The following is a 17,879-nucleotide window of genomic DNA, read 5'->3' as shown; positions in this document are numbered from 1 at the left end:
CTCTGGTGGGTTGTTATTGCCGTGTGGTCACTTTCCATTATCTCACCTGTGACTTCCCAACCCTTCCCCAGCTCGGAAAACAAAGAAGAAGATCAAAGGACTGCAGCAGCCCAACGCGCCGGGGCCGCGGGAGGTGTCGGAGGCGGCCAGCAGCAAGAGCCTGGTGCCCGCCTCGCTGCCCCAGCTGACGCCCACCCTGGTGTCCCTGCTGGAGGTGATCGAGCCCGAGGTGCTCTACTCGGGCTACGACAGCTCCCTGCCCGACTCCAGCTGGAGGATCCTCTCCACCCTCAACATGCTGGGGGGGCGGCAAGTGGTGGCCGCGGTGAAGTGGGCCAAGGTCATACCAGGTAAGGCGCAAATACCCGAATCGCAACGTGCAGGCTTTTTGTTGTGCTTAAAACCCGTCTTCATCTCTGGTATCCTTCAAAGCCCTCGCAGAGAAAGATTTAGCAATATCTGAGCTAATTTGCGTCTCAAATGCTTCTGGAGTGGGAAAGCAGAAAAAACACAAGAATTTATTTACTAGGATTCCAAGTTAGGGCATTTTGCTTGAACCCTTTGACCACTGAGTGTTAAAGTTCATATTAAAACAGAGATTTGTTTTTAAAAGTAGTACAGAGAACTGTTTTTATTAGCTCTCGCTGCCCCTCTTAGGTAATTATTTCTTCAGTGCTTTTAGCAATGACTTGGCTTTTTATAGACTGGTGCTGCTGAACTGGCTTGTCTGGGTCTGTGTTCATGGGTGGTTCTTTTTTTACCACCACTCACCCTATCGGGAGGTTTTTTTAATTGGGAACGGGCATTTGAGGACCCAGTTGCAGGGTGGAAGTCAAGGTGTTGGTTTTCTCTCAAAAACCCTGTAGCTGCACCGTTAACCTGACCATCACCCGGGCGTGTGGAGGGTTTGCTGCTATTTTGGCTCCCACCTGAAGCGGTCACATCTCAGCCCTGGACATCACGCTCGGTGTCTTTGGGAGAGGCTGGAGATGTGTTTGTTCCTGACCGAACCAAGACTCGTGGGTTCCTCCCTTTCTCTTCTCCTCAGTACCATTAGGTACCTGCTTTCAAACACCCCAGGAAAAGCACCTCCTGAATGCAGATGTTGCCCGAGAATAACATCACGTAACAGGTCTGCCAAAAAAAGAAAAAAAAAAAGGCTGATAATGAAATTTATGAGTCATAATGGTGTCTCTTGTGAGGCAGGGGAAACAAAGCAACAGTGGGAAAGAAAGACTAATCTCCAATCTGTGTGTCCAGCAGAGATGTGTGTCCCTCAGGGCTTTCCGCAGCCCGGCAGTACACTGAATTAGCTGAGGTCTGCCTTAGGGAGAGCCCCCACACACTCCCTCTTCTGGGACAAGCCTTCAGGAGACCATCTGCTATTCGCAAACACAAATCTAGACACCATTTTTATCAAACGGTGCTGTGTTGGTAATCTCTTCTGAACAGCTTCCCTAATTAGACAAACCCTTCAGGTTAGAACACAGGCTCTTAATGAAAATGCCAATCTTCCCGTCAATAATTATATTAATAGGAACTATTCTTCTCATTTTTTATCTTTCTTTTTTGTTTGCTAAGGTGATTCTTCATGAGTATTTCATTTGTGTGTACTTCTCCTGGTGGTACCCCATCAGACACAGCAACAGCCAGCGCTGGTTGCCAAACCCTTTAGTTGGGATTTCAAAATAACCTTTTCCTGAGGAGGGTTTGAGCAAAGATTTCAAGACTTAACCCCGTAAGTTTGAAATAGCTCAGAAACGCTTTGCTTGTATTTTTTTTAGTAGTAACTGGGGTAGTCCCTGCCCTCTCCAAAGCCAGAAGCTTTTCTGAAGTTGTGAGACATACAAGGTGTTGGTGTGTGTTAATCTACTGAACACTATCCGTTTGCACGTCTCCGGGAAGCAGCACTGCTGTGAGCTCTTTAGATCTCACATGCCTAATAAAATGCAATGTGGTATGGCACAATATTTTCTTGCTACACGTAGGCAGGATCTAATAGGAACTCGTGTTGCCAGTGAGCAGCTGCCTACATTTTAAGACTGTTTAAGAGGCCGATTCTCAAATTTTACACATTTCCTCGTTGTTTAATTGGCTCTGTTCACGCTACATATTGTTGTGAGATTTGAAGCAGTTAATGATGGTAACTAATGCAATATGTATTTTGTAAGTTCAGAGCACAATTGTTGTTGAATAAGAACAAAATTTGACATGAAACCATTTATTCTCTAGTGGACTGCTCTCACAAAAAGTAAAAGGTACTGTTATTTTTGGAAGACAGCCCAATGAATTATAGTGTAGATTAAATATGACTGTTGTCTGTTGTAATCTCTCTGACTGGCCATCAGTTCCAGAGAAGCACACACATATATGCTGATTTTTTTAATATTCCATCCCCTTTTACTACCTGTAGAGACTGTCCTCTGTCCATCCAGACTCTAACTAACATCAGGGTTGAGAATTCATTTAGAAGTGTCTGTAAGTGAGTGTGAATGTAATGTGTGATGCAAAGATGAAGAGTTACTATTTCTGTTGCTCCTTCTTGCCTGTTTTTCTCTGCTAGGAGTGTGTTGTAGGGGTGACAGTGACAAACCAGCTCAAGGCTGAGTTACCCGGGAGCTTTCTCTGCAGACCTTTCATGTCGATGTAACTGGAGTCCTGTGGTTACGAACACTGAACGTCTGCAGATGCAAAATTTGGAATAGGCGAAGGATTCCTTAATGTAGCATTTCAGTGTAACTTTAGTAGCTGGAAAATGGCACTGAAATTTTACATCCCTTTGAAAATGCGTTTCTTTTCACCCAGCAAGAACTTTCTCATAAGAAACCTCTTACTGTTCTAATTTAGTTTTTTTCTTCTGCCAAAAATCCAATCTAAAATACTTGGACTGAATCAGGTGATTGTAAGAGGGCAAGAAGTTTTGTTGTTATTTCAGGTACGGTCATCACAGTTAGAGAAGTTGTGATCAGATACACTTTTAAAAGTAGCGATGTGCGCAGCTCACTCCGCAGCCGCGCTGACGGTGACCATGGGCCTCTTCCACCTTAGGGGAGAATTTTGCTTTTTTTTGCAACTAATCGTGTCACACCTCCATTTTTCTTTTCCCAGGTTTCCGAAATTTGCACCTGGATGACCAGATGACCCTGCTGCAGTACTCGTGGATGTTCCTGATGGCCTTCGCTTTGGGCTGGCGATCGTACAAACAGTCCAACGGGAACCTGCTGTGCTTCGCGCCAGACCTCATCATCAACGAGTGAGTGAGAGACGGGCCCTTCCCCGGGGCTCGGGGGGTGATGCCGGGCCCCACGCGGGGTTGGCGCTGGAGAGGAGCAGCACTAGGGACAGCAAGGTCTTGCAGAGATCACAAATCCCTCCGTCGCTTGCCACTTGCTCTTCTTTTAGCAAATTTCTTAGAGTTTTTGAATAAGTCAAATGGCAGAAAGGTGGTTTAGGTAGTAAGTGTATTTATATCAAGAAGTTTTTGTGGGAGGCGTTTGTACTAAAATGTTCCACATTGTAACTATTCCTGTGCCGTTCATTATAATCATTTTATCAGAAGCTAAAAATATATCTGGGATGAAGAGAGAAGTTTGGCAAATCGCATAACGTTCTATATGTTTATTGTGTAGAAGCGACAGTGTGGTGGTACCAGTTTCACTGAGTTCTGGATCACTTAAACAATTAGGTCTGAGCCTGATCAAAATCTGGCTAAAAAGACAAGGTTACAAGTGGAAAAACTCGTCTGATTTTTTTTGTTGTTGAACTTTGTTACCAATTTTTAAGAAAAATTGGACTTGCTGGAATGTTTGGGCTTCCCCTCTCTTGCACCGTGCGTCATTTCCCTTGTGTTCTTGAAACTCAGGTTGTGCGGTGATTCTGTGTTGTCGAGGGGTGAAGGAGGGAGTTGGGATTGTTGGGGTGGTGATGGGCAGAAGGCTCGATTTGAGATGCCGTGGGGATAAAGATGTGCAGAACTCTGCGTAGTTATATTGCATTCCGCGTCCCATTTCCAAGCTGCAGCCCCCCAGGTCGGGTTCTGCCTCCGGTCTGGGGGGCAAATCCCGCGTCTCAGACCCTCTGGGAAGGGCTGTGGTCGGGGATCGGTCCCCACCGACTGTCACTCTCCTGCTGTTTCCTTCCAGCGATGGTGTCCTTCAGCTTGTATTTCCAAAAGCCGCTTCTCCAGGCGAACGGAGAGTGTCTGCGTAGCCTGTGACAACCCTTTGGCTGAGCTTTGCCTTGCAGCTCCCGGGGTGACTCCCGGCTCTGTACGGCCCGTCCAGGTGCTCGGTCTCTGCTCTGAATTAGCTGCTGAAAACATTCTGTAGATGTAAATGTTTGAGATTGGCGGCCAGAGCCCTTCCAAACCTCCCTCACCCATCTGCAGTGAACACGGTGCAGTCGCTAGGGATTGGCCATTTCTCTTTGTGTGAAACGGCCAAGTCCATTTGTGGGGCCTAGAGCTAATAGACGCGATTACCCAGGGCCTTTCACACATACGATCACGAAACTTTTTTAGCATCACAATTTCACTGACAATAATTTAAAAAGTGATGCATGTGACAAGGTTTTATTCAAGTCTCTGTTTTCCTGACTTTAAAACGGAGTCGATATACTCCCTCTGGCATGCTCTGAGACAGTAGCCTTAGTATCTTTGCTCCTATTGAACTTCAGTATCAGATCTCCCAAATATTTTCTGTTTAAAAAAAATACATTAATTGTCATATTTTCTATGAGATTATCCAATTAGATTTCAAACTACTTCTTTTTCATGTTTATTTTTTCCCTGTAAATATTTGTCCAGGCTTTTATAAACTGTAATCCTTTCTTTATAGCAATAATTTTTCAAAACAAGGTGAGGAGCAGATGACGGGTGAGCACCCATCTGTCTGCTTATGTGTATTAGCTCTTAGAATATGTCTCTGGAGTAAAATAGTCTCCATGCGGTGGAATTGAAATCATTGATGTTGTCACTAATGAGCATAATAACATCTTAATTTGCTTTAAGTCAGAGGTCTCCTGCTGTTTTATCAATGGGTCAAAACCAGAGAGCTTTCCAGCTCATTCTCTGTCCGTACTCCTAAAAAAGAACTGCAAGGGTAATCCTATTACACTAAATATTAATTTTCAAATTCATTCTAGTTACAGTTTTGGTACATAAATTGTTTATCAAAATGACATTTGTTTTCAATAAGACATGTAGACTGGGAGAACTGCAGTTTCTTCTCCAGTGCGCTGCAGGTTCCCAGAAGATTCTCTCCGGTCATAACTTTTTATGTACCGTTCTTCACTAAAATACAGCCCCCTCCGAGTTAAACATCAGAAACACTGAATAATGCATAAAACCGTTGCGTGAGTGATGAGAAGCTCCTGAAGCACAGAACCGCAGGGAGGGCCACTGGGGGGGCTCTGCTGGTGCCGAGGTGTTGGGGAGCACAGGAGGCAGCATGGACATCAAATAAAAAAATCATTTGGATTTTAACAGCCAGATATGTCCGCATATATGTCCGCATCGGACTAAGCATCCTCTAAACGTCCAAACAGCTCTATCATTTGATAATTCTAAAAACAGTTGTAAAATTTCATAATATTGCAGTGAATTCTCTGGAATAATAGAAAAAAAGTTATTTTTCCTGATGAATTTTAAAGCTTGATTCCACTAAGTACGGTCACCCGTCGTGTTTGTGTGTGTAACAGAATCAGGACCTGCGTTTTGGTTGTCCAGGATCATGGTCATTTTTACAGTTCACTGAAGCCATCTGCATCAGGTTTTTGGCTTCCCGTTCAATAGTTCCAAATTCCTGTGTGCGGATAAAGAGGTGTCAGTTGTTCAAACTTGTCGGTTTTGAGATCTGCAGATGACATTTCTACAGATCTGTTCTTTATATGAACACTTTTCATTTGTACCCAGGAATTTGCTCTGGCTTCATATCTATTAATTGCTGTTTCAAAGCTTTATTTCAGTGGAGGATTAGAACAAAATGACATGTCTTTACCTGTCCTGTGTTAGAATACAATAATTCCAGGAGGTGTTGTATCTCTTCAAGCCACAGCCTTTTTAGGTTGATGATGTACTTATTTATCTTAAATAGCAGTATAAAGAAGTTGAGGAGTTGGCAAAAACCTCCACGGTTTTTGGGTCGTTTCAGCCTTACCAAATCGTGGTGAATGTTCACAGGGGTGGGTTTCAGTTCTGGTGTGTAATTGGAGTTTACGCATCAAACAAACTTGTGTGTATCCCATTATGCTGTAAGAGGTCAGCGTCTCACCGTGTATATGGAATTACACATATTCAAATCTCAGCTAGTGTGATTTTTTTTTTTTTTAATACATTTAGCCTGCTTTTGACCCCCCAAGTTCCATTAATTTTACTTATAAACAGTTGTCGCTCGGAAGGATCATAAGAAAAGTATGGGTGTTATTACCTGCAATGTAAAGCAAGAGATGGAACAGACAGGCATCTTATAATCACATTCCCCTTTATATTCCTTTGTATCTTCGTTACAGCCATAAACCAGAGTTGGTCGGAGACCGCTTCCTGTGTGGCCCCATCCTTCAGTTTCTGAACTTTAAAGACTCATCCTCGTATTTGGTACAGTTCAGTGTCTTTGGCTTCGGGAAGAGTTTGTCTTTGACGGGTTCTCCAAGCCTTGGCGATTCAAATGGACAGAACTGCAGAATATTTTTTTAGATTTAATTCTTTGGGGTGGATAATAAGACTTTCTTTAGTTTCATGTATTGGCTCAAGCATCTGAGCAACATCAGCCTTTTGTACGTTTATCCTTGCACCAGCCCTGCCTGCTGTTATTCCCGTGTAGTAATTCCTGACTGATGGGGAGTGGGAAGATCCAGTGGCTCCTGTCAACATGGCTCAGGCCCCAGTGTGTAACTGGGCTGTGCAGAAAGGGCCCGTCCGACCCGTCCAGAGGCTGATCCTGCTGCATTTTCAGCTGGCACATCCTTAGCATTTATAAACATCTTACCATGAAAGCCCAGAAAGCTTCCCAGAAACCAGGGGATTTGTTTTGCTCGGTGCTCTGGTAGCTTTGGCTGTGGTGGTGCTGGATGTCACCATTCATTAGTACCATTGTAGGTTCCTCCAGAATTGAATTTTCCCAGTATCATCGATGCAGTCTGTAGTGGGAAAGAGAAATAAACTCTGTTCTCCTTAAGTCTTTTAGACTGAACATTAGGAAAGAATTTTTCACAGAACGAGTGGTCGGGCATTGGAATAGGCTGCCCAGGGAGGGGGTTGAGTCACCGTCCCTGGATGTGTTTAAGAACCGTTGAGATGTGGTGTTGGGGGATATGGTGTAGGGGAGAACTTTGTAGAGTAGGGTAGATGGTTGGACTCAATGATCCCAAGGGTCTCTTCCAACCTAGACAATTCTATGCTTCTATGATTCTTAAGCTGGCAGCCTAGACATTTGACAAGTCTTCTCCGAAAAATTGAGTATTTATTGAATATTCCATTTTTATGTCCATACTCCTGTCATTTATTTGGGGGGGGGGGGGGGGAGGGGGGAACAAAACAAAAAGGCAGTCATCCAATATATTTGAATAATGTTTGTCACCTATCGGACACCCTAAGTCAATACATCCGATGGGGTTGGGTTGGATGGATTATAAAGTCACTGTGGTATGAAAATAAATTATTTCCCATAGCATTTGTTGAGTGTGAAAAGGTTCACCATCTGTAAATCTGGGGCTTTAGACCATTATTTCATATTTGGAGATTATATAAACGTGATTTTGTAGTACTCTATAACTGTTTCCACAGTTTGTGATTCAAAACATGCTTTAGTTGGAACTGGCGCTGTTGCGGTACCAGCGTCAGGCCTCTGGTTGTGTCACTGTGTACATGGAATGACAGCATCTGTAGCTCATGCACAGTGGAGTTCAGCGAGTAGCAAATGCCGTTAATTGCTGCCTGGCTTTAGAAGGAGTTCTTGGAAGTCCCGTGTCTTGGGATTTTGACTCCGTTTGCGAGCTTATCATCTTAGCTCTTGGCTCTCCTTAGGTTTGGGGTCAACTCCTTGGTCGTGTTTGCCCTCATAATATTATATACCACACAGATTATCTGCATGGGTGTTATTTGAATAGAAAGAAAATAACAAGTGATTACACTTTTATAAGCAATTTTTTATCAGTTCTCTTCTTCCCGGAATTTTTTCCGAACATTCTTTTGTAACTAATTCTGTGGAGTCGGTATCATCTGGTTTTCAGAATACCAGCATCTTGTTTACTGATTATTTTTTTTATTATTCTTTTACAGACTTAGCTGAACTGAGTGACTCACAGCAGTGTTGAAAATCATCACATGCTTTTATCCTCAGTGTACATCCCCCCAGAACACGGGTGTGTGTCCCGGGTGCGGGTACGTGGGCTTCCGCTGCCCCAAACCTCACGGCCACTGCTCGATACATGGCCCTTTCCGAGGGAGCTGGGCACAAAAGCAGAGGGATATTAGATAGGGAACAAGAAAGGGATTCAAATCGGGGTAGATTTACAGTCACTAAAGCAGCATCGCTCCAGAAGTGATGAAATGCCATTAATCACCTAAATCCCGATGTATATGGATGGCAGTAACTGCAGCAGCACTGAACTGCTGGCATTGCCCCGTGTCTGATGACATCACTCAGGATAGTATCTGTTTTAATTCGCTGAGTATAGCACCTAGTTTAAGTATTCTGTTGGTTCACGTAAATTAATTGACGAAGTGGCTGAATGCCCTGTGTATGGAGGGGCACCAGTGAAACCGGGGCGGGAGGGAAGAGCCCCGCAGCCCCTGCTCTTGGCTGGGTCTTTGGTCTGTGGCTGAACCCGGATCCTCTGAATATCTGGCCGGTGCTGAAGACTATCCTGAGCATCAGCTTCCCCCCAGCCCTGCTGCCCTCTGGGGCATAGTGCAGAGCCCATTGCTGCGTGCCAGCTCCTCTGGCGGGGGGGGAACTGGAGTTTACTCTCCTTTTTTGAGAACTACAATTTTCATAGCCTTGGCATTGCCAGAAATCCACGTGTCTTCATATAGATCCTCAGACTCGCGGTGATGATTGCGTTTACAGCAGATAGAAATAAAAGACAGGCTGACCCATTTCATAATGTTTATTTTAACCTTCTGCCCAGAAATGGTAATAGTTTTACATGAGGAAAACTGCTGAGCCCTGTCATAGAATGCGTTTCAGTTACTCAATTTGAAATGCGCGAGATGCCCTTTGATACAGCGCAGAGGGGGTGGGAGAAGATTGGCCAAGCGGCCAAATAGTGGCTTTGTGTCAAGTGCCCCCAGGAACATCCTACAACTGAACACGTTACACTTACTCCCATTTCATACAGCTCACCTCGTCTGCACTCTGGGTTCTCGCTGCTGCTCCTCGCTTGCCGCGTGTAACACGGTGCCAGTGTTTGCAGGCGGGTGTGCGTGTGTGCACGCCTGTAGGTATGTTTGTGTGTTGGGCAGTGCCGCACAACAGTCCCGTTACGCTGGGCAGGAGTTGTCCAACAGCCTGCATTTGGAAATGGTGGGGGTTGGACTTGTGCTTCATTTGCTTTTAATACGGTTTCATCGCCTTGTGTTTCTTTCTGTCTTTCAAACCCCATCTGAACTCCTATTCTGAAGTTTTTACACCTTGAGAAAGGAGCGTTTTTCTCCTGGTTTTCATGTAGGGTTCCTTAGGATGGTCATGAGAGTCCATCGTCTAATTCTCTTGCAGGGCTGAGGCAGGGAGAGCAGAAGAGCGATGGCAGCTTTGGGGGAATTGAAGTAGTTCCGTAATCTTACTCTTAATTTATACTGGGATTCAGTTTTGTCTGTGTCTTTCTTTACATTATAATATTGAACAGGCGATGTCTTAGAAAGGTGACACATCATTATATGTGCATCAAAATAACTTGCTGGCATCCCTGTAGAGAGATTGTGTACTCACTGCGTTTGAAAGGTGCTGTTTTGTCTTTTTCTCTACAAAAATTTACATGGGAAAGCATAAATCTCTCTTGCACTCTTCAGAATTAATCTGTTCTTGCTCATTTCCCACCCAAAGCTGTAACCCTGCAGTCCTGGCAGTAACCGGCTATAAAAGCACGTGTAAAGGGGATTGTTGCATCAGGTGAGGTGCTAAATAAGAGGAGGAGTTCCTGTGTGGATGCAGGGTTCATTCAAATAGAAAAAATAAAAGGAAAAGACTATGTAAATGCATAATGTTTGTCATTCTGATTCCAAGTAATTGCTTTCCAAGATTTTCCTTTGGGTGTCGATACGTATTTCCATGTATGGTTAGAAACCTTATTATTACAGTACAAAGGTAATGAAGTTTAATTGCCTTAGGAACGTAAAAGGATAGGAGAAGTATAAAGTCACTTTGAAAATAAAGAAGTTAAGGAGAGCTGATGCTATCACTAGTGAGCAAATATGTATTAAGTTTCGGTGGACTTCTCAAAAGTCTTGAAAGAATTAGAGAAATCTCATCTCTAGTACAGTATGCCATCGTGTTTCTTTATACAGATTGGATAGATGAAATACAGATTTCTTCCACGCTGCCAGACTTTGAGAACTTTGTCCCACAGTGACTGACGGGGACTTTGATGTGACATTCGTGCTGAGCTGTTGTGTTGGCCAGTGTTTCCGTGTGGGCACCAAGGCAATTGCCCCGAATGGCTTCACAGGAGAAAAAAACGAGCGTAATTTTGCTGTGAGATAGATCACACACCAGCTTAACAGCTGCCTCTCCAACCCCCCCTGCTCTTGAATGAAGGGTGGAAAAGCTTAGCTTTAGAACTTTAAAATGCCTAGACGTTGAACTTAACTTTTATGCTCTTGTTTCTCAGGCAGAGAATGAACCTCCCGTGTATGTATGAACAATGCAAACATATGCTTATGGTCGCCCGAGAGCTCTCACGGCTCCAAGTCTCCTACGAAGAGTATCTCTGCATGAAAACGTTGCTTCTCCTCTCTACAAGTAGGTGACGAGTTAATTACCTGTGTGAACAGTGAGAGTTTAACTTGCCGGTACTATGAGTGTGCTTGTCTAGTTTAAAGTTGTGTTTTAGGTGTCTGAGAGCAAATAAAAGTCAAAATGTGCTTCTTGGCACCTGCCTGTGTGGGGTTAGGGAAGGAAGTTCTGCTTTCAGCAGATAGAAGACGTTCATAGTAAGATGTCATGGATTGTGTTCAAAACTTTGCAGCTCTGACAGAGAGGCCTAACTCAGCATTGCAATTTAAAATTCTTCAAAAATACATAAATCACAAACTGGCTGAGTAGTTCAGGACCCAAAGAAATGGGCAAAACCATAACTTCATGTCCATAAAATAAATAAAACTCAACCAACCAAAAAAATCCCCAAACGCATCACCACCAGAGGAGGACTCAGAGCAAAGCAGCGCAGGCAAAGCTTTTCCAGCATAGTGCTTCTACGGGATGAAAAGCAAGTATTTTTAAAAGTTTAAACAATTCATTACACTGGGGGTTCAAACATTCATTATCTTTAATATTTCCGATGAATAATAGCATTAATTCTCATAAACAGATGAGAACTTGGTAGCTTTGGGCTGTTTCCAGAATGAAAGCGGGAGGATCCTGTAGGCCAGTGCTGTGGGCACTGGGAAGCCCTGGTGGTCACTGGGAAGCCCCAGTGAGTGCGGGAGGAGAGGTGTCCTCATGCCCCCTCCTCTGCTGAGCCCGGGACGGGGACAAGGGCTCTTTTCAGAGGGAACTTTCCGCTCCGTGCTGCAGCGGGCTTTGTAGGAGCTTGAAGCTTCCCCGAAACTGCAGGTTTAAAGCCATTTCTGAAATCCCTCCCGAAAATTCCTCAAGTGTTTTGGATGTGGTGTGGGCCAACTTTCCTTACAGGAACTGGAAATTTCCTTAAAGGAGTTTCCATGGCAGAATCGGGGAAGTGTCCGCGCTCGTGGAGTGAAGCCCATTGGCGGGTGAGGCACAGCACGCGCTGGCCTTAGAAGCAGGAGGCCTCTTTGTCATATTTGCAGTGAAAGACAATATATTTTCACATTTTTTTCCCAGTGCGTACATTGTGTAAGTGGTACATTGTGGAACTTCTGAAAATTGAATGGCTGGGATTTGTATGGCTTTTTAATCCATGACTTCACAATTTTAATTTATGGTTATTGTGTTTCTGTGTAAGTTTTCCAAGAGCAGAGGAAGAAGAGGAGGAGTAGAACAGGAATGCCCCAGAGAGCAGACACATAGCTCGCACGCAGCCGGAGCTCACAGACCTTGTCTATTTAAATTGTTGAAGGAGCAGTTGACATGTTGACATCTCCTGTGTGGCCAAGGCCAATAAGAGCCTTCACTCTGGCATCTCACAGATGCTGATGGCGTAGCGAGGGATGGATTTTTTAAGGAAGGGAACGTGCTTTAGTGGCTTTTTTCCTCCTCTCTCGCTTTCAGTCGGCTTTGTCTCAGCTCCCTCTTCTCTCCCTTTAGCTCTTTCCATTCACTTCACCAAAATAAACAAAGGCTTCAAATCAGACATCTTATGGACCACTGGAGTCCACATGCTTGATTTGCCCAATTTATTTGCTAGTCCTTGGCCTCTAGAAGGATCATCCTAGGAGGAGAACGTAGGCACAGGGTCTGAACATGGATTTGAGTGACTGAATAAGGCCTCAGTCCCCACACCTCAAGTTTCTAACCCCTGGCTCCTTGGCCATCGGTGCCATCTCAATGTCCCGCCCCTGTTCCAGAAGCTCTTCTGGGCCCCAAGTCCTCCTGGGCCTGGGCAGGCGGGTTGTTGTCCGGTCCCTCCGTTCCTGCCTTCCCTGGACATGTTATTTGAGCCACATCAGGAGGGTTGGAACTAGATGATCTTTCAAGGTCCCTTCCGAGCCAAGCCACCCTGTGATCCTCCCCTTGATCTTCCCTTGGCACACGGAATTTCTGTGGAATCTTTCCAATGTCACGTTTCCCCAGACACTGGGAACACGGGAGCTCCAGCCCTGGTGGTTCTTCATCAAGGCTTTTCCATGGCTTAGCGGTGTTGCCTCCGTGGTCCGGTTCCCTTCCCTCTATTTCTTGTTGGATTACCTTTGGGGTTTTTTATTGTGTTTTTTTCTTTTACCAGCAGTCCTGTGCTGTTCGTTCAATGAGTCTCAGTTTCCGCTCTCCTTCCTTGTCTCGCAGCTGCTGTTTCATTAAGTCCCATAGGAGCCCCTCTGCTGTGAGGACAGGCTGAGAGAGCTGGGGGGGTTCAGCCTGGAGAAGAGAAGGCTCCGGGGAGACCTTCGAGCCCCTTCCAGTCCCTCAAGGGGCTCCAGGAAAGCTGGGGAGGGACTCTTGATGAGGGAGGGGAGCCATAGGAGGAGGGGGAAGGGTTTGACACTGAAAGAGGGGAGATGGAGATGAGATGTGGGGAAGAACTTCTTTGCTGTGAGGGTGGTGAGAGCCTGGCCCAGGTTGCCCAGAGAAGCTGTGGCTGCCCCATCCCTGGAAGGGTTCAAGGCCAGGTTGGAGGGGGCTTGGAGCAACCTGGTGTGGTGGGAAGTGTCCCTGCCCAGGGCAGGGGGTGGCACTGGATGGGCTTTTAGGTCCCTTGCAGCTCAAACCATTCTATGATTCTGTGATTCTTTTTCTTTTGGTCGTTTTTGTGTAACTAATGCAAGAGCACTTAACTAGTGACACAGTTCATAGATGTGCAATGTCTCAAAGGTCGGTATCGCTGTTACAGTTCCGAAGGAGGGCCTGAAGAGTCAGTCTCTGTTTGAAGAAATCCGCATGACGTACATCAAGGAGCTGGGGAAGGCCATCGTGAAGAGGGAAGGGAACTCGAGCCAGAACTGGCAGCGGTTTTATCAACTGACTAAACTGTTGGACTCTATGCATGATGTAAGTGCTGAAACGATAAATAAGTTGGGGGATATGACTGTAATCTCCTCTATCTGTTTTTTTTTATTTAAAGCCATAAATATCTGGGGGGGCAGGGAGGAGGCGGTTGTGCTCCTACCGTCTAACTAAAGGCTGATGGAAAGACTGAATGTGGTGCTTTCAGACTGCTTCTGCAGCGGGCTCCACAGCAGTTCGTGACAAACTGTTCAGGAATCTATGGAACTGTTTAAATTCGTGTTAAAATAATGCATCAGTGGTGGTCTCCATTTTGCAAGGAATCTCAGAATTCAGGCTGTCTCCCTGTGCGGTACCTACCCTGAATTGTGTGTACGGCACTGAGGAGCTCTTAGAGCTGCACAAAGCAAGGGAAACTCACCTCGAAATACATTTTTTTTCTCATTAGTGTCCCAAGCACCTGGAAAGATCTTACTAAGCTTATCCACGTGTATGTTTGTTATTCTAGAATGGGAATTGATGCGTAATCTCTGCAGTAGCTGTAAAGACATTGCATGATCCGTTCACTTGTTTTACGTTAAAATGCCACTTAACGAGACTTACTAACTAAGATGAGGGTACCGGCGCGCATCCTGCGCTGCAGGCAGCCGGGGGAAGGGAGGAGGTAGGTTGATGGTTCTTCTGCATGTGCTCGTGTGAAAATAATTCTTTGCTTTATCACTTGTAGGTGGTTGAAAATCTTCTGAGCTTTTGCTTCCAGACATTTTTGGATAAATCCATGAGTATTGAGTTCCCAGAAATGTTGGCAGAAATCATCAGCAATCAGATACCAAAATATTCAAATGGAAATATCAAGAAGCTCTTATTTCATCAAAAGTGACTGCCTTAATACAAAAGGGTTGCCTTAAGAAAACGTCAAATGATAGCTTTTTTTTTTTTTGTAAAGAAAAAAAACCTACAGGACTTGTTAATTTTGTCCTTGCAGCGGTGTTTCTTTTGTAATTATGCACTACATGTGGTTTACAGAGGGCCAAGATTTAGGCTATAGAAGCAGCGGATTTCTCACATTTGGTAAATAATTGGGGAGAAAGGAAAGGAAAATAAATCTTATTTGTCAGAAATTCTCTCTCTCCCCTCGTGCAACATCCATGGATGCATCAAAACCACCGGTGACAAGATCTGAGGCTGTTACGAACATTCTGCTAATTAATTTCTGCAGTTGGCTGGAGACAATTTTCTAGGCTTTTTTTTTTTTTTAAGTAAAGTGTTTTGGATTTTTTTTTTTTTTAAAGTTAAAGTAGCATTTTGGTTTATGCATGTAACCTGAAGAAAGTTTACAAGTGTATATCAGAAAAGGGAAGTTGTGCCTTTTATAGCTATTACTGTCTGGTTTTAGCAATTTCCTTTAACTTTATATACCGTGAACTAGGCTTGTTCATTTTTTCTTACATAATTTTTTTGTAATACTTCAAGATGCCTATTGTACAGCTGGTTTTTTAAGGTGGGGCAGCTCGTAGCTTTCCTAAATGACCTCTAGACATTAATCCTTGAGTATATTCATGTGAAAATGGGTTGGGCTTTTCTAACCTAATAGCTTTCAACTGTCAACGTGACCATAAAAAATTTGGCATTTTTTAAGGGCCAGGGTGGGTGGGAGAACACTCTCAAATCTAATTTAAATAGATGCGACAGAAACAAATACTTTTGGTATACGTGCAAAAGCGTTGGATATGCAGATTCATAGAAAATTAACCCAGTCCTCACTGGATGTAAATGAGCAGGTTATTTTATATATTGAAAAAAAAAAAAAAAACAAGCCTGATATTTGCATATAATGCAACAGCCATAACTATGAGAGTCATGGGCTGCATTGATGCCAAGAAGATCAGTCCTGACTGCCCATCAGGAAATTTTCAGGAAAATATGCATAGCTTAAGAAAAGTTTACTTCTGTGTGGAGAAACTCACATTTTCTATACACTTAAATCTATCGTCATACAAGTATCTATGGAGAAGTACCATTGACTTTGGAGGCAGGCGCGTCATTGTGCCCCGCGGGTTGGTTTTGTTCTCTTTCCTCCTCCCGATTCTCGAAACCTCTCCTCCGGGGGGGACGGGGACCCTGGCGGGGGCGGCGGAGCCCTGGCTCTGCGTTTCCCAACTCCGGCCGGGGGGGTTCGAGCCCCCTTTTTCCACCCCCCACCCCCCCTATCGACCGGTTCAGCCCCGTTCCCGGGGAGCAGGAAAGCGCCGCTACTGAGTTCGTGGTCTTAGAGTCGTCTGTCAAACTCTCTGTCCTGTGAGGTTGCGTCCCTTCGTCCCCAATGACTAGCGTGCCATAAATTTACCAGAGGTCCTGTGAATTTCTCCTTGTTGCCATTGATAAACTATATTTTAAAACGTTTAGAAGCTGTAGTAGCCTTTTTCTACATGCACCTTAACAATTTTCTGTATCTCAAAATTTAAATATTTACTAAAGCCACTCTAAAATTTGATTTTTACTCAAAGTGGCCAGATTATTTGTGTAATAGAACTGAGAAAAGATCATCTGATGAAATACAAAAACCTAATATATTTTTATATTTAGTTATAGTTTCAAATATGTATAATCGGTATATTCGCTGATCTGAGAAAAGAAGGGAAGGGCTACTGCAGCTTTAAAAGCAATTTATTAAATGATTGTAAAATAGCTTGTATAGTGTATAATAAGGATGATTTTTAGATGACAGATTGCTTTATCATGATACATGTAATTATATTTTTTGTAGGGGTCACAAATATGCTGAATGGTAACCTGTACAAGTCGTGCTCTGGCTGGAGGCGGTTCTGACGGCATCGGTGGTTGTAGCCAAAGACGTCCCTTGTGTCGGGAGGGAACCCCGTGTCGGGTGCGTGGGTCTAGGGTGGCTTTTTTTTTTCTGTTTATCAAATCACTGTGTCAAATCCCCGGTTGGCGCTTGGCTGGAATACTCCTATCTGTGTGGGCGGCTACCATTCACCACTCACCGCCAAACCCCACCTCCGCTGCAAAAAACCCGCCCTGGGGAGGCGCAGGCCCCCCCTTGCCCCCCCGAGGTGCGGGGTTAATTTCATATACAGCCTCACCTACCGCAGCAAAAACTGCGCCAGAAATTTGGCAATAATACACATCCAGGTACCAGCAATATGTAAATACAGAGCGTAGGTTGTTCACGATACACTAGGACGTTTCTAGCCTGCGGCAAAAGTCGTGTTTCCGAGCGAAATAGGAAACTAAATTTTCATCCTTTCTTAAACCTCTTTTTGAATGTTATACCTATTAAAAAAAAAAAAAGAAAAAGATACTATATTCAGTACTTTGGAGTAAAATAATCATCTTTAATAAAAAAAAAGTAATCATTCTCTTCTCTTTGATCTGTAAAGAATCTGTACATTCTGTAGCAGTTAAGGTAAAGCTCAGTATTTGAATTCTGACTCCCAAGGCAACTGGATGGGAACATTCCTGCGCCCCGCGGGAGGTGCAGAGAGGAGTCTGGTGCTTGGTGTCAGGGGCTCTTCAGCTGAACGCAAAACTCCCCCTTCTCTAGAGAATGGTTTTAAAAACTGCATCCCCAGAGACCTGGATTGGAGCGAGTGCGGGTGTGAGCGTGTGCGGGTGTGAGCGTGTGCGGGTGAGTGTGTGCGGGTGTGAGTGTGTGCGGGTGTGAGCGAGTGTGAGCGTGTGCGGGTGCAAGTGTGTGCGGGTGTGAGCGAGTGTGGGTGTGTGCGGGTGTGGGTGTGTGCGGGTGCGAGTGTGTGCGGGTGCGAGCGAGTGCGGGTGTGAGTGTGTGTGGGTGTGAGCGTGTGCGGGTGTGAGCGTGTGCGGGTGTGAGCGTGTGCGGAGATGCCGTTTGTGTGCACAAATACACGCATTTATGTTTTTCTTCTTCCCGGCAGAAAGGTAACTCGTAGTGAACACGAACAAATTCCCACCGCCTCGAGCTGAGCGATGGCGCGGGGGGAGAGGGGCGCTCTGCCCCCTCGGGCTGTAGGCCTGGATATTCCTTTGTACTTTATGGATTTGAGGAAAAAACAAACAAAACAAAAGGAAAGTGTGATGTCGGCAGAA

General features: G+C 44.7%; 1 protein-coding gene across 2 annotated transcripts in view; it reads left to right on the top strand.

Moving 5' to 3' along the window:
* The window catches only part of NR3C1 (nuclear receptor subfamily 3 group C member 1), a 62,045-nt gene extending 44,953 nt beyond the window's left edge, over positions 1-17,092 (top strand). The window contains exons 5-9 of one of the 2 annotated variants that reach the window (XM_074156640.1): positions 72-350; positions 3,109-3,253; positions 10,825-10,955; positions 13,681-13,838; positions 14,521-17,092. In XM_074156640.1, coding sequence (XP_074012741.1) covers positions 72-350; positions 3,109-3,253; positions 10,825-10,955; positions 13,681-13,838; positions 14,521-14,673 — 866 coding nt within the window. In that variant the 3' untranslated portion in view covers positions 14,674-17,092. The remainder of the gene's footprint in view (positions 1-71; positions 351-3,108; positions 3,254-10,824; positions 10,956-13,680; positions 13,839-14,520) is intronic. The other variant, XM_074156641.1, reaches the window with a different exon arrangement.
* Positions 17,093-17,879: the final 787 nt, after the last annotated feature.

The sequence above is a fragment of the Numenius arquata genome, chromosome 11, assembly GCF_964106895.1.
Source record: "Numenius arquata chromosome 11, bNumArq3.hap1.1, whole genome shotgun sequence".
NCBI lineage: Eukaryota > Metazoa > Chordata > Aves > Charadriiformes > Scolopacidae > Numenius > Numenius arquata.
The sequence above is the reverse complement of the archived record's forward strand: the minus strand, read 5'-3'. Positions and strand labels throughout refer to the sequence as shown.